Here is a 15,139-nt window from a genome sequence, read left to right as displayed (position 1 = left end):
CTGCCCAGGTTAGTACATGATTTACTTCTTTTTGGGCTGCCCGACTCCTGGTACCCCCCTTGTGGTTGATATACGCCACTACTGTGGAGTTGTCAGACTGAACTCTGACTGGAAAACCCCGCAATCTGGACGTCCAGAATCGCAGGGCCAGACGAGCTGCCCGAATTTCCAATAGATTGATGGGCAGAGTCTTTTCTGTCTGGGACCATATTCCCTGGACAGACGCTTCCTCTAGGACTGCTCCCCAGCCGAGAAGACTGGCGTCCGTGGTCACCACTTTCCAGGCTACTGGTGGGAAAGATTTCCCCTTTGTAAGTTGTTGGTTCTTAACCACCAAGAGAGGTTCCATAGAACCTGTGGAGATAGGACCATTGGCTGATCCAAGGTTCGAGCAGACTTGTCCCAGGCTTTCAGGATACTGTTCTGGAACACTCTGGAGTGGAACTGCGCATATGGCACTGCGCTGAAAGATGACACCATCTTGCCCAATAACCTCATGCACAGCCGGACAGAAGGTGTTGGTTCTTTTTTCACCTTCTGCACAAGTTCCACTATGGAGGCGACCTTTAACCACTTGCTTACAGGGCACTTAAACCCCCCTCCTATCCAGACCAATTTTCAGCTTTCAGCGCTGACGCACTTTGAATGACAATTGCCAATAGAGCTTTCTTTTGGTGGCATTTGATCACCTCTGCAGTTTTTTTTTTTTTTTTTTTACAAAAAGTAAAAAAAACTGAATTAAAAAAAAAAAAATTTATTTTTTTATATTTTGTTATAAAAAATTTAAAAACGGGTCATTTTTCTCCTTCATTGATGTACGCTGATGAGGCAGCAGTGATGGGCACTGATGATGGGTGGCAGTGATGGGTGGCACCGATTGGCAATACAGGTGGGCATTGATAGGTGGCACTTGTGGGCACTGTTAGGTGGTACTATTAGGTGGCACTGATGAGGCAGATGTGCCTCTTCCACTTGGGGACCGATGTCCCTCACATCCGAGCCGGTGATCGGCTTTTTTTTCTACTCACGCTGTCGGCGTGAATAAAAAAAAAAAAAAAAAAAACACGATTACCGATCTTTTGTTTACATCATGTGATCAGCTGTCATTGGCTGACAGCTGATCACATGGTAAGGGTCCGGGACCGGCCCCTTACTCGGATCGGTGATCAGCCGAGTCTCAGTGACTCGGTGATCACAGCGCGCCCTGCAGGGCGCGTGCAGGGAGGGCCTCCCGGGAATTCAGGTCCACGCTGTGGCTGTCATTTGGCCATAGCGCAGATGTGTAGTGGTTAAGGGCGGAGAAAACACCTTTTCTTGGGCGGTGTCCAAGACCAGACCCAGATACACCAAGTTTTGGGTTGGACAAAGAGCTGACTTGTCCAAATCCAGTACCCAACCTAGACGTTGTAAGACCGCACTGTACTTGACACGTTCAGAACTAGTGTAGGGCGAGAGCAATCCCTTAGAAGTAGATCGTCCAGGTATCCTATTATGGAGACTTCTTGAGATCTTAGGGAAGCCAATACTGGGGCCAGAACCTTTGTGAAGACCCTGGGGGCCGTGGCTAGACCGAACGGTAGTGCCACAAACTGGAAATTACTTCCCTCTACAGCGAAACGTAAGAACCTTTGGTGTGGACCGAAGATCGGCACATGAAGGTAAGCATCCTTGATGTCTATGGATGCCAAAAAGTCTCCCTTTCTCAGGGACCTTATTACTGAGCGAACCGACTCCATGCGGAAAGGTCGAACGTCTACAAAGAAGTTGAGAGCCTTGAGGTCTAAAATGGGCCTTACTTCCCCATTTGGTTTCGGCACGGTGAACAGGTTTGAGTAAAACCCCTTGAATCTTTCTTCGTGAGGGACCTTTACAATTACCCCCTGCATCAGCAGATGGTGTAAAGCTAGGGGTAGGCAACTTCTTTTCTCCGGATCCGCCGGGACCCTTGAGTGTAGAAAGCGGTTCCTCCCAGGCCTCCCCAAACAGCCGAAGCCTGCCCCCCACCCGTGAGAGCGGGGGCATCCCTTCACAAGGTAGACTTGGAGTTGGGCTTGGGTGGCTTTTGGATCCAGGGTTTTTTCTGACCCTGAGGCCGTCGATACCGTTTTGGGGAAGAGGCACCAGGCCCTGGGGGATTAGGAATTTTATAAGAGGGCTGCTTCCCCTTCTTTTTAATAGGAAGCAGGGCACTCTTTCCTCCAGAGATCTTTTGGATATATTTATCCAGATCATCACCAGACGTTCTCCATGAAATGGAAAGGCAGCAAGTAGCCTTTTACATGGTGTCTCAGCAGACAAGTTGTTTAGCCACAATACTCGGGGCATATGAACTGATAATAAACACAAAACGAGACATCTGTTGAATTGAGTCCTTTAAAGCATCTACTGCAAAACACAAGGCATGAGGGATCTCCAATAGCTCTTCAGCAGATTTCCCCTGGCAAGGAATGCTTTTTACTATCTTCTTAAAGCGATCCTTTAGGGACTGACAAATCCCAATAGCTGCAATAGCAGGCTGAACTGCTGCACTGGCAACCGAGAAGGAGGCCTTCAATAGGGACTCTAGCTTTTTATCAGCCAGATCCTTGAACACCTGGGAATTATCCACTGGACAGGTTAAGTTTTTATTCACGGAAGATATGGCAGCGTCTACCAAAGGTGTGCTCCATTTCTTCCTAAACTTCTCCTCCATAGTGTACAAAACAGAAAACCTTTTGGGAGGTAAGTAAATCCTGTCAGGATGCTCCCAGTCCGCATAAATCACCTGCTCCAGTAACGGATGCAAGGGAAAGGCTTAGGAAATTTGCTTATGTCGCAAAGATCCCAGAGCGGAACAAGCGAGTGCAGACTCCTAAACCGGGGGTAACTTAAACGCAATTCGTACCATCTGCATTAGAGATTGGATAAACAATTGCTGGTAATGGGAGGCTGAAATTGGCTCCTCAGAGCCAGAATCCTCCGCCGAGGAAACTTCAGCCTCTCCTACCTCGTGGTCGTTCATGACCACCTCCTCTGGATCCTCTGACCATTCTGGTTCCAGGTTACCTGGACCCATATGGCTATAAGAATCCTGGGGCTCTAGTGACTCACCACTTTGCCTGGGCCCGGGGGAGGGAGATCTATTAACGCTTCCTTCCCCCCTGTGTTACAGAGGCAATCATGCCAGCTATCTTGCCTTCAAGACCCGCTAAGGCAGATGCCAAATCATCCTTTGTAACATAAGCCGAGGCAGGTACATTGGTAGTGGCTACTATGCCTGACAAGTGCAATGGCTCAGCCAGGTCAGAAGCCACAGGTCCTACAGAAGAAACTGAGGCTGCATCAGCATGGGGTTGGTCTCCTGTTATTTGTGGAGGGACTCTTACCCCTGTGCTTGCCTTGTTATCTGCTCCTCGTTTTTTGGAAGACATTGCTTACACACGAGGAAACTAAACAGGAGTACTCCCCACAAACTATAACTAGTTTAAACTTGTCACCGCTGTGTCCAAGACCACCAGGCTCACGTACCCACCATTCGCTTCTCCATGCGCACGCCAGAGCTCCCTGCTTTAAAAGCACTAGTATGAGAGCGCCCACATCAGCGTTTGGCGACCCGCCTACCGCATGCGCCATCCTGACGCGCACCTGTGACATGGATAGCGGCAGCGTGCATGCAAAAAAAAAATTTAAAAATACGCGCCAAAACCGGCCTCTGTAAGCCTAGCACAGCTCAAGGTCACACTAGCAGTTTTACAAGGTGAAATAAATTATATATATATATATATATATATATATATATATATATATATATATATATATATATATATATATATATATATATTTTTCACCTTGTAAAACTGCCAGTGTGACCTTGAGCTGTGCTAGGCTTACAGAGGCCGGTTTTGGCGCGTATTTTTAAATTTATACATACATACACACCAAAGGGAGTACTCACCATCCCAAGCAGCAGAGCCTGTCTTGCCAGGCCCAATCTTCCCCCATCACGGCGGGTAGAGCCTCTAGGGACCTTGTCCCCCATATTGGGGTCCACACCCCTGGACCTGTAAAGCACCCTTTATGGTTTCCTTGGGCAAGATTGACCAGGAATACCAATTTTAACAAGGGTCCAGCGCCTAAAAAGGACACATTACAAGCAACACCTCGTTCTTGAACCGAGGTTCGGGTACCATCCACTTTAGCTTAGTAAGCCATCGGAATTGATCAGATTATAAACATCCTCAGTGGGACATTTTCTTTGAAGAAACTTGAAGAGCTTCAACAGCCATGACCATCACCTTCAAGACACTGGCGAATAAACTGAGGCACTTCCTGACTTCCTGTGTAGGAAGGGTTATATGGGAGGAACTGTCTTACTATTGGTTGCCAGTGTCCAATCACCTAAAAGGTAAGCGTATAACCCACATAGTCATTATTATGGTGCTCTGTGTCCCGTGATGTACAATAAAGAAAAATTATTTTACTGTGCTATCCCAATGAAAACATGTATAAGGGAATATACAATGTATGAAGTAAAAAAAGCTGCAACTAAAATGTGAGACACACACACACTAAATAAATCATAAGTAAAGAGCTGCGCTGGGTAATAATAGTGATCAAAAAAATGATTATAAAAATTGATTATAAAAAATTGAATCCCCCATGGTGTTGCAGTTGCACGTTATCACTATATTGAGGATTGCAAAGTCATCACTTGGAAGATTGTTCTGTTAGTGGGCTTTTTTCCAGTAGCCCATCGGAGTGGACTTGACTCTTATTATTTTTATTTTGTTTTAGGTTTTACTTTTTGCACATATTACTGGTGATTGCATTTAAATGTTTATGTGATAGTATACTGTATGAATGGTTTCATCTCTCTTTAGATGCGATTCAATTTTTTTATAATAATTTTTTGATCACTATTATTACACAGCGCAGCTCTTTTCTTATGTTACAGTATGCGACTTTAGAAGTCCACAGTGTAACGGTCTTAAAATGCGATTGAGTATTTCCACAAGCTCTAGTGAAAATGCTCAAATGCCCGAACAGATACCTTTTCTGTGCGATTTGAGCCTAAACAAAATAAAATAGGCCCAAATCGCACTGCAAAGAATCGCATGCATTTGAACAGGAATGCGGTGCACTTCCTGTCCATATGGTAGGTCATTTTCCCCACCACTCCGGTGTGAACCCAGGCTTGTCAGTGATTTCAGCCTGAGTCCACACAAGAGCGGTGGGGGAAACAGTATGCGCTTCAGACAGGAATCACACACACGATTTGCAGTACGATTTGAGCACATTCATTTTGTATGGGGTCAAATCGCACCAAAAAAAAGGTATTGGTTCGAGCACTTGTGAAAATACTCGGTTATCGGCATTGGTACAACCCTAATTGCAGCGTCTGCCTTAAAGTGACACTAAAGATTTGATTTTTATTTTTTAAAAACAACAAATGTGTCATACTTGCCTCCACTGTGCAGCTTGTCCTGCACAGAGTAGCCCCAAATGGCGTTTTCTGGGGTCCCCCCGACGGCTCTCCTAGCTCCTCCCCGTCTCCGATAACCCCCTGGGAGAAGAGCTCTCCCAGGGGGTTACCTTGCGGGCGCATTCCCGAGTCCTGCATTTGGCGTCCATAGCCGCCGAGTGCAGGACTCGGCCCCGCCCCCCGCGTCATTGGATTTGATTGACAGCAGCGCGAGCCAATGGCTGCGCTGCTATCAATCTATCCAATGAAGAGCCGAGGCCCCAGGCAAAGATCCAGCAGGACTTTCCAGGGCTCAGCTAAATAAAACAGAGGGCTGGGGGGGCCGGTAATCGTCAGATGTTTTTTCACCTTAATGCATAGGATACATTAAGGTGAAAAAACAGGAACCTTTACAATCCCTTTAAGCCTAGTACACACAGGCCAAATAGCGGCCAGTTCAATAGAAACCAGCCAACGTTCTATCGAAGGCTTATGACCGAAAAAGGTCTGCCGATCGGCTCCCGATCAGCACTCTCAGCCAAGGGGGGCCGTCCCCATCAGAACACAATAGCTCAGCAGGGGAGAACGCTGTACAAACATCCGATTGTTAGTACAGCAGCTCCAACCTTTTTTCTGTTCAACCCAGCGTGTGTACGAGGCTTTGAGGGAGTTGTAAAGTCTCAAGGTTTTTCACCGTCATGCATTCTATACATGACGGTGAAAAACCTTCTGCACTGCAGCTACCCCTCTCAGAGCCCCTCTTTTTCCTACCTGAGCCCGTTCATTCCAGGGACGAGCACGAGCCAAGCAGCTCCAGCCGCTGTCTCTGTCCTCATTGGATAGATTGATAGCAGCAGGAGCCATTGGCTCCCGCTGCGGTCAATCAAATCCAGTGACACAGGAGCCGGGGCAAAGTCCTGCTGTCTGTGTCAATGGATGCAGTAGCGGGACTCGTGAGCACGCCTGCCCCCATGGAAAGCTCCGCCGGAAAAACCCAGAAGAGGAGGATTGGGACTGCTGTGCAAGGGTTTTGCATTTTGCACAGAGAGCAGACAAGTAGAACACATACAATAAATAATTATATATATATATATATATATATATATATATATATATATATATATATATATATATATATATTTATATTTTATGTTCTACACACACATGCATACATACACCTTTACAAATCACTGTAAAATCCTTTTCTTGGAGTCAATTAGGGAAACAGGTATTCAGATACTGTAGCAGGAATTATAAACAGAAGTGTGGGACCCATACCCGTCAATGGACTTAAAAAAAAATAAATAACATTTACAGGGAGTATAAAAATCCAATTTTCTCTGGTGCTTTGAGAGCTAGGAATGCAAAAGACTGTCAGGATGTTCAAAAGCAGCCCAAATGAGGGGTGGGCAACAACATAACCACTAACAAGTCCAGCAAAGAAGAACTAGGGACTACCTGCAGCCCTAGAGGCACCCAAAAGATACCCAATACCCAAACTGGCACCACCTTCTATCTAGTAAGGGGAAGATGAAAACACTGGGGAGGTGAAAGATTGAAAATGAGCTACACCCAATACCCCCCAAAAAATAAATAAAAAAAAGAAGTTACCCAACCAGAAACGATGTCTCAACGTAGGCAAGGAACTTCGTACCATAGCCCAAAAGGCAGGAGACATTTAACCTGAGCCCACCAGAAGAGTGGAAGAAAATTTCCCTACAGATAAAAGGCCCACAACCGGATACAAAAAAGGTTGGACTTTTTGAATATCCCTCTTCCTAGGAAACTAGCAAAAAGTAAATAGAAGGGTAATCCTGGGCTGGCCCTCTTTTTTTTTTTTACCAGTATCCAATGCTCCGGTAGGCCGCAAGAAAACCTGACAAGTGATGACCTCCTGTGTTCCTCAATGAACAAGTTCGCCAACATAATTTCTAGTGAGCACAAGTTTTAAAAAGGTGGTTATAAAGTCAAAAGGTTTTATTTTTTTTAACCTTAACTGCTTTCACACTAATCTTTTATTTATTTTTTTTTAACAAAAATGAATATATGTAAAAAACGTGCGGCTAGGTAACCCTATGGAACTCTTCACACTGATCCGTTGCAGGTCTGCTGTGTTTAGTAAAATCCTAACTTGCCCACTTCAGGTATTTATATGGCTCTGACAACTTACACCATGTAAACAAATCCAGCTCTCAAGTCCCTATATCACTCATACTAGGACTCATTTAGACAGGAGCCGATTAACCAACCTGCATGTCTTTTGGAGTGTGGGAGGACATGCAAACTCCATGCAGAAAGCATCCTGGCTGGGTATGAACCAGGGACCCCAGAGCTAGATCAATAAGCCTCTGTGCTGCCCAAACATTCATTTTGATCTGATCAGTTAAACATGACTATAAAATTGATTTATGACTAATAGAAAAAAAAAAAAAAAGTGATGTACTAATATATTAGATTGATTTGAGAGTTTGTTGGCCTTTTGGTTTAGGAATTGTAAAACATACAATACAAGGTGTGTCCAGACGTACCTTCAGGCCTCTGGCCATATGTAGAGCTACTTTCAGAATAACCGCAGCAGGGAACGGGCCCAGTCCCTCCTCATTCCTGGATTCTATGAGGTCATTCAAAGATTTATCCCCACCGAATTCCATTGCAAGACACAAGCTGCCATCTTTAGATTTGGTGAAGGCTCGATAACCTGTGGAGGAAAAAAAAAAAACCCACAAGTGTGTCATTTTCCCGACAATTTTGCAGAGCAGGAATGTAGGAAATGGTGACCATGATCTCTTCAATCTAACAAACATATAAGCAGACCTCCAGCTTCCTCTTCAGTTTTGCACAGTTGTAGAGGCTCCTCTCCTGTACTGAAATTGCTTACTCTGATTTCACTGCACACTGCGAGCTTCTCACAATGTGCATTAGAAGCTGCAGCAAGTCAGCTAGCGTATTCCTCATATCCTGGCTGGAGGAGGTCAAGCATCATCTAGCTCTCTCCTCCCCCAACGTGACCAGCCTGTCCTTATTGATTACATTTCAGTGCTTTTAATCAAGGAGAGACTCTGCCTTACATGTGGGAGTTGCCTAGGATGGTCTGCTAAGGAACGCTCGCTCCTCCAGACTAATACTCCTCCATCAAGGTACTTCGATATTTGCATAACTCCTCCCCAAGAGCCAGCCCACATGTATTGGGGCCCGAAGGCTCTTGAGAACAGGACGCCATGTACAGCACCCTGCCGATCTCTCTTCACCAGCTACGATCTGCCTGTGTTGCATAGAGAAGCAGAGACATTGGGGGTTACTTACAAAAAGGTAAATCCATTTTGCACTACAAGTGCACTTGAAAGTGCAGTCGCTGTAGATCTGAGGGGGAAATGCAAGGAAAATTAAAACAGCATTTTTGCTTGTACATGATTGGATGATAAAATCAGCTGAGCTTCCCCTCAGTCCTACAGCGACTGCACTTACAAGCGCACTTGTAGTGCAGAGTGGATTTCCCTTTAGTAAACCAGCCCCATAGTGATGATGGAAAAAATGTCATTGATATGTTGATGAGAGAGGGATGAACTAGGAAAAACTGACATTTTCTAACAAACAGCCAATTTGAAAAAACAAACATAAAAAAAGTATAATATAATATATTAAAGGCCCCCATGGGCTGCATACAGGCAGTGTCCAAGTTACAAACACACAACTTACATAGGACTCATTACGTAAAGGAAAAGTACAGCCAAAGCTCATTTGGCTGGACTTCTATGGATCACAGGAGTGCAGTTCGTTTTGCACTCCTGTGACTTGTTTTCAGCAAAGAGAGGACGTCACAGAAATCGGGCCAAGCACTGCGTCATCACGACCACGGAGTCAGGATCCGCGGACCGACACCCAGCTCAGCCTCAGAGAGCCATTGAGCCTGAGCCGGCCACCCCCCCAGTGAGCAGAGCACTGACTGACAGTCTGCAGCTCTCTGCTCGGAGAGCTGTGAGAGGCGAGCGATCGGTGGTGTTTGATCGCTCAGGTTCTCAGTGTAGATGCGCCGGGGGTCCGATGCTGAATCCACCTAGGTAAGTACAAATGTTTCTGCCTGATCATCCCCTCTGATGCTTTCCTTTATGCTGAGATATAATATGAAATGCACGCAGGACAACCATAGATGTCGCCAGCTTCCATCAGTGTGAGGGGACCATCAACTTGCTTTGCAAGGCAAGAAAAAAGTCCAGGATGTTTTACCTTGAGACAGGCTTTAGGCCCCTTTCACACTGGGGCGGTAGGGGGCGTCGGCGGTAAAACATCGCTATATTTAGCGCTGTTTTACCGCGGTATTCGGCCGCTAGTGGTGAGGTTTTAACCCCCGCTGGCGGCCAAAAAAGGCTTAAAACCCCTCGTATAGCGTGGCTATAGCCGCAGTATAGCCGCGCTGTCCCATTGATTTCAATGGGCAGGAGCGGTTTAGGAGGGGTGAATACACCGCTCCTTCACCGCTCCAAAGAAGCGGCTGACAGGAGATTTTTTCTTCTCCTGCCAGCACACCGCTTCAGTGTGAAAGCCCTCGGGCTTTCACACTGAACAAACAGTGGAGGCTGTTTAGGGGCGGTTTGCAGGCGGTATTTTTAGCACAATAACGCCTGCAAACCGCCCTAGTGTGAAAGGGGTCTTAAAGTGGAAGTGAACTTCCATGTATTGTTTGTACCTATAGGCAAACCTTATTATAGGCTTACCTGTAGGTACAGTAAACATCTAAAACGTTCACCGTTTGAGATATTTACTGTATATGCTGCCAATTACCTCATTGGCTTTGAAGGAACAGCCGCCGGTGCCATTTCTTCAGAGCCCTTTGCCGTCACGTGGCTCTGGCCAGTCACACAGCCAGAGTCCGCGGACCCGGAAGACGGGTGAAGATGGATGCAGCCACCAGAGGTGATAACAAGGGCTTTGTTTGCACAGGTAAGTTTCACTTAATGCCTTTACTTTGCAGGTCAGGGGAAAAAAAAAATTAAATAAAAAAAGGGGGGGGGGGGGGGGCATTTTACGTAAAAAACAGCAGATAGAAATGTCTCAGCCCACTGGCACAAAAGTTTTTTATTAGGAAATAATGCCCTTTAAAAGGTCTAAGGGTTAAACAACAAAGTAGATGAAGCAGAACACCTGACTGGAAAAAGCTACTGCATTAAACCTGCCGTAAGGTAAAATATGGGGCTGGCTGTTTTTCATAACACACATACATACAGTTCTAGAATTATATATATATTTTTTTTTAAAGAAACATCCTTGTGGGGAACAGAAAAGAAAACTGTATTTACCAACAATGTTGGGGTGCTGCAAATCCTTGAGGATCTTGGCCTCCACATTCAACCTCTCCTCATAAAGGTTCTTGCTGGATTTGTTACACTGCTTACTGATCTTCTTAACAGCCCACGGGGACTGAGACAAACCCTTCGGAGACCTAAAACAATGAAACAAGAATAGATTAGCAAAATCACGTTAACTAAATATTTCTGCTCCTTTTTTTTTTTTTTTTTTAACTAATAATGGCAGCGATCGGCGACTTCTAGCAGGACTGCAATATTGCCCTGGACAAGATCAGACACCTGACACTTTTTGGGAACCAGTGACACCAATACAGTGATCAGTGCTAAAAATCTGCACTGTCACCGACAAGGAAGGGGCGATCAAAGGGTTAACTGTGTGCCTAGGGAATGCTTACTGTGGGGGAGGCACTTTTACTACTTGAAGACATGGATCGGTGTTCCTGATTCATAGGATTAATGCCTTCTGTACTCAGGCAGACTGTCATTCTGTCAGAGTACCGAATGATCGGCGGGTCCGCGTATCGGCTCCTGCTGTGTAAAATTCACAGCGGAAGGGAGCCACCTGCGGCGTGTACTCACGGCCAAAACCCGGAAGTGCAGAATCATGTATATTCATAAATAGCCTACAAACCCCTGTTAAAATGTCAGGTTTCTGTGATGTAAAAAAAATAAAAAAACATTTAGAACTTTTTCCACCTTTAATGTGACCTATAAACTGTACAATGAAAAATATCAAAAGTAAAAAACTTTTACATCCTAGCGCTCAAATGGACACAAGCAGTTTAACGCACTTATAGCTGCCGTTATAATCTAAAAACCAAGTTAAAATCAAATGTATACTTTCTTAAAACACAAAAGTATTAACAGCGGTTATGATGAATGCTAATTCATACTAATGATTTATCATTACGTTCTACATCCATCCCATGTTCAGCATATCAATCATATGTTAACAGTCCTCCTAGAAGTTGTGACACAACTAAGTGTAAAATGCTGGATCATTAGATATAGATAGATATTAAGCATCGCTTATTATAAGGTCACGCCCTCTGAAGACATAATGAGGGAATGTGTCAGGGCGTTCCCTCACGCGACCCTACAGCTTTCCACGCCAAGCGTCATCCCGGGACTCATCGAGGTGGGCGGTACGCCAGCACTCCGACCAGCGGTGAGCAGACGCATATGATATGACAGGCTGTTTTTTACTTGGAACACTGTAAGCATAACTTTTATTGGGGGGACACGTTCTTAATAAACAGTATTACACTATGGAGAGTCTCCCCTATTGTTTTACATGATACTACGGTGTTAAGTGTTGTTCCAGAGTAAGACTAAGTGCGATCAGCTGTGGTTCCAGAGCGGATCATTGTAATAGAGGAGATTACAGGCTCTATTGAATCCATCCTTATGGTAAGCATTTACACCTAAGGGGCTGACCATGAGGTGATACAGTGGAGGTACATCACTCTATATCAACCTAAGGACCGCATTTATAGACTCAATATAGAAGCCTGTACTCCTTGTACGTGTGTGTGTGTGTGTGTGTGTGTGTGTGTGTGTGTGTGTGTGTGTGTGTGTGTGTATACACACACACACACACACACACACACACAGGTACAAGGATGAATTACATATAACAGTTAAAATACAAATAAAAAATACAATTCCAAAACGTGGTAAGCAGTTCCTGGTGTTCAAGATCAAATATAAAGTGCAACGTGCTAGATAGGCATCAGAAAGTGATAAGTCCCCTATTTGGGTGAGATGACAGTAGCGGGGACAGGCTTCTATATTAAGTCTATAAATGCGGTCCTTAGGTTGATATAGAGTGATGTACCTCCACTGTATCACCTCATGGTCAGCCCCTTAGGTGTAAATGCTTACCATAGGGATGGATTCAATAGAGCCTGTAATCTCCTCTATTACAATGATCCGCTCTGGAACCACAGCTGATCGTACTTCGTCTTACTCCAGAACAACACTTAACACCGTAGTATCATGTAAAACAATAGGGGAGACTCTCCATAGTGTAATACTGTTTATTAAGAACGTGTCCCCCCAATAAAAGTTATGCTTACAGTGTTCCAAGTAAAAAACAGCCTGTCATATCATATGTGTCTGCTCACCGCTGGTCGGAGTGCTGGCGTACCGCCCACCTCGATGAGTCGCGGGATGACGCTTGGCGTGGAAAGCTGTAGGGTCGCGTGAGGGAACGCCCTGACACATTCCCTCATGATGTCTTCAGAGGGCGTGACCTTATAATAAGCGATGCTTAATATCTATCTATATCTAATGATCCAGCATTTTGCACTTAGTTGTGTCACAACTTCTAGGAGGACTGTTAACATATGATTGATATGCTGAACATGGGATGGATGTAGAACGTAATGATAAATCATTAGTATGAATTAGCATTCATCATAAGCGCTATAAACTGTACAACTCAATTCAGAAACAAATATTTAAGGGGGGGGGGGGAGAATGGGGAGTAAAAATAAAAAACTAAAATAATGTGGTTGCATAAGTGTGCACACCCTCCTATAACTGGGAATGTAGCTGTGTTCAGAATTAGGCCATCACATTCAAACTCATGTTAAATAGGAGTCAGTACACATCTGCCATCATTTAAAGTGCCTCTGCTTAACACCAAATAAAGTTCAGCTGTTCTAGTAGGTCTTTCCTGACATTTTCTTAGTCACATCCTATAGAAAAATCCATGGTCCGCAGAGAGCTCCCAAAGCATCAGAGGGATCTCATTGTTAAAAGGTATCAGTCAGGAGAAGGGTACAAAAGAATTTCAGAGGCATTAGATATACAATGGAACACAGTGAAGAGAGTCATCATCGAGTGCAGAAAATATGGCACAAAAGTGACAATACCAAGAACTGGACGTCCCTCCAAAATTGATGAAAAGACGAGAAGAAAACTGGTCAGGGAGGCTGCCAAGAGGCCTACAGCTTACATTAACCACTTCAGCCCCGGAAGATTTCGCTGCTGAATGACCAGGCCATTTTTTGCGATACGGCACTGTGTCGCTTTAACTGACAATTGTTTGGTGCAAAAACACTGCACATCACCAAAAAGAACACCATACCCAAGGTCAAGCATGGTGGTGGCAGCATCATGCTTTGGGGCTGCTTTTCGTCATCTGGAACAGGGGCCTTAGTCAAGGTAAAAGGGAATTCTGAACAGTTCCAAATACCAGTCAATATTTGTAGCAGAAGCCTGAAGGTTTTGTGCAAAGTCAAACATGAGGAACTTCACCTTTCAGCATGACAACAACCGAAAGCATACATCCAAATCAACAAAGGAATGGCTTCACCAGAAGATTAAAGTTTTGGAATGGCCCAGCCAGAGCCCAGACCTGAATCCCATTGAAAATCTGTGGGGTGATCTGAAGAGGGCTGTGCACAGGAGATGACTATTATATATATATATATATTAATAATATATTTCTGCACAGAACAGCCACCCCCTTAGCAGTAAATCTGCTGAGTTGGTCATAAAGGGGGTTAAACAAAATGTGCTGTGGAGATGGTAAAAAAAAAAAAAAAGTCAGGGGAGCGTCCTCCAGCCCTCGGAGTGTAAAGTACAGGAAGCTGCCGAGAGGAAGGAGGAGTGGAGGTTCCTGACTGCCACTGGAAGGGCCATTCTACAACAGGCTTGTACAGACCTCCTACAGTATTAATATGAATTAAATAGCATATTATCACATGGTGGTTTGTGGCGCAAGGGGGAGGTTTGGTCACATGCACTGATCATGAAGGAGCTTTCATTCACTTGAAGGGGGTCTCAGAATAACATGAGACTGAACTTTAAACACACTGGAAATTTTCATATATATGTTATACACACACATTTATTGTGTGGATGGTTTTGGAATATATTAACACGTTTTGGGTTTTCATCGATTTAATGTGAATAGTTTATTGTACAGCTCTGCCCATTTTCTTCTATATTTATTAGTTGATGTGAGTGAATCTCATTCTGTTGGCTGCTTAGGTAAAGGGAGGTTTTGTTTAAATTTTTTTTTTTTTTTCCAAGCACTTGCTTACTGGGCTCCTAAACCCCCTTCCTGCCCAGACCAATTTTCAGCTTTCAGTGCTGTCGCACTTTGAATGACAATTGCGTGGTCATGCAACACTGTACCCGTATGACTTATACATTTTTTGTCGTACAAATAGAGCTTTCTTTTGGTGGTATTTAATCACCACTGGGGTTTATCTTTTGCTAGACAAAACAAAAAAAAAAAAGTTTTCATAGTTATAAAATTTTGCAAACAGGTAATTTTTCTCCTTTGATTCTCATTGAAGTGCACTGATAAGGCAGCACTGATCAGGCACAGATAGGTGGCACCGATGAGGTAATGCTTAGCAGCAGTGGTCGTCACTGTGTG

At 44.5% G+C, this 15,139-nt stretch overlaps 1 protein-coding gene across 1 annotated transcript in view; it reads right to left on the bottom strand.

Annotated features, from left to right (window-relative positions):
• The window catches only part of PBK (PDZ binding kinase), a 48,703-nt gene that overhangs the window by 16,206 nt on the left and 17,358 nt on the right, over positions 1 to 15,139 (bottom strand). The window contains exons 3-4 of the mRNA XM_073624894.1: positions 10,735 to 10,877; positions 7,969 to 8,138 (exon numbers count right to left, since the gene is read on the bottom strand). Of these exons, the coding sequence (XP_073480995.1) occupies positions 7,969 to 8,138; positions 10,735 to 10,877 (313 nt within the window). The remainder of the gene's footprint in view (positions 1 to 7,968; positions 8,139 to 10,734; positions 10,878 to 15,139) is intronic.

This window comes from Aquarana catesbeiana, linkage group LG04 (genome assembly GCF_042186555.1).
Source record: "Aquarana catesbeiana isolate 2022-GZ linkage group LG04, ASM4218655v1, whole genome shotgun sequence".
NCBI lineage: Eukaryota > Metazoa > Chordata > Amphibia > Anura > Ranidae > Aquarana > Aquarana catesbeiana.
Note: the sequence above shows the minus strand (reverse complement) of the source record. Positions and strands in the feature narration are given on the sequence as shown.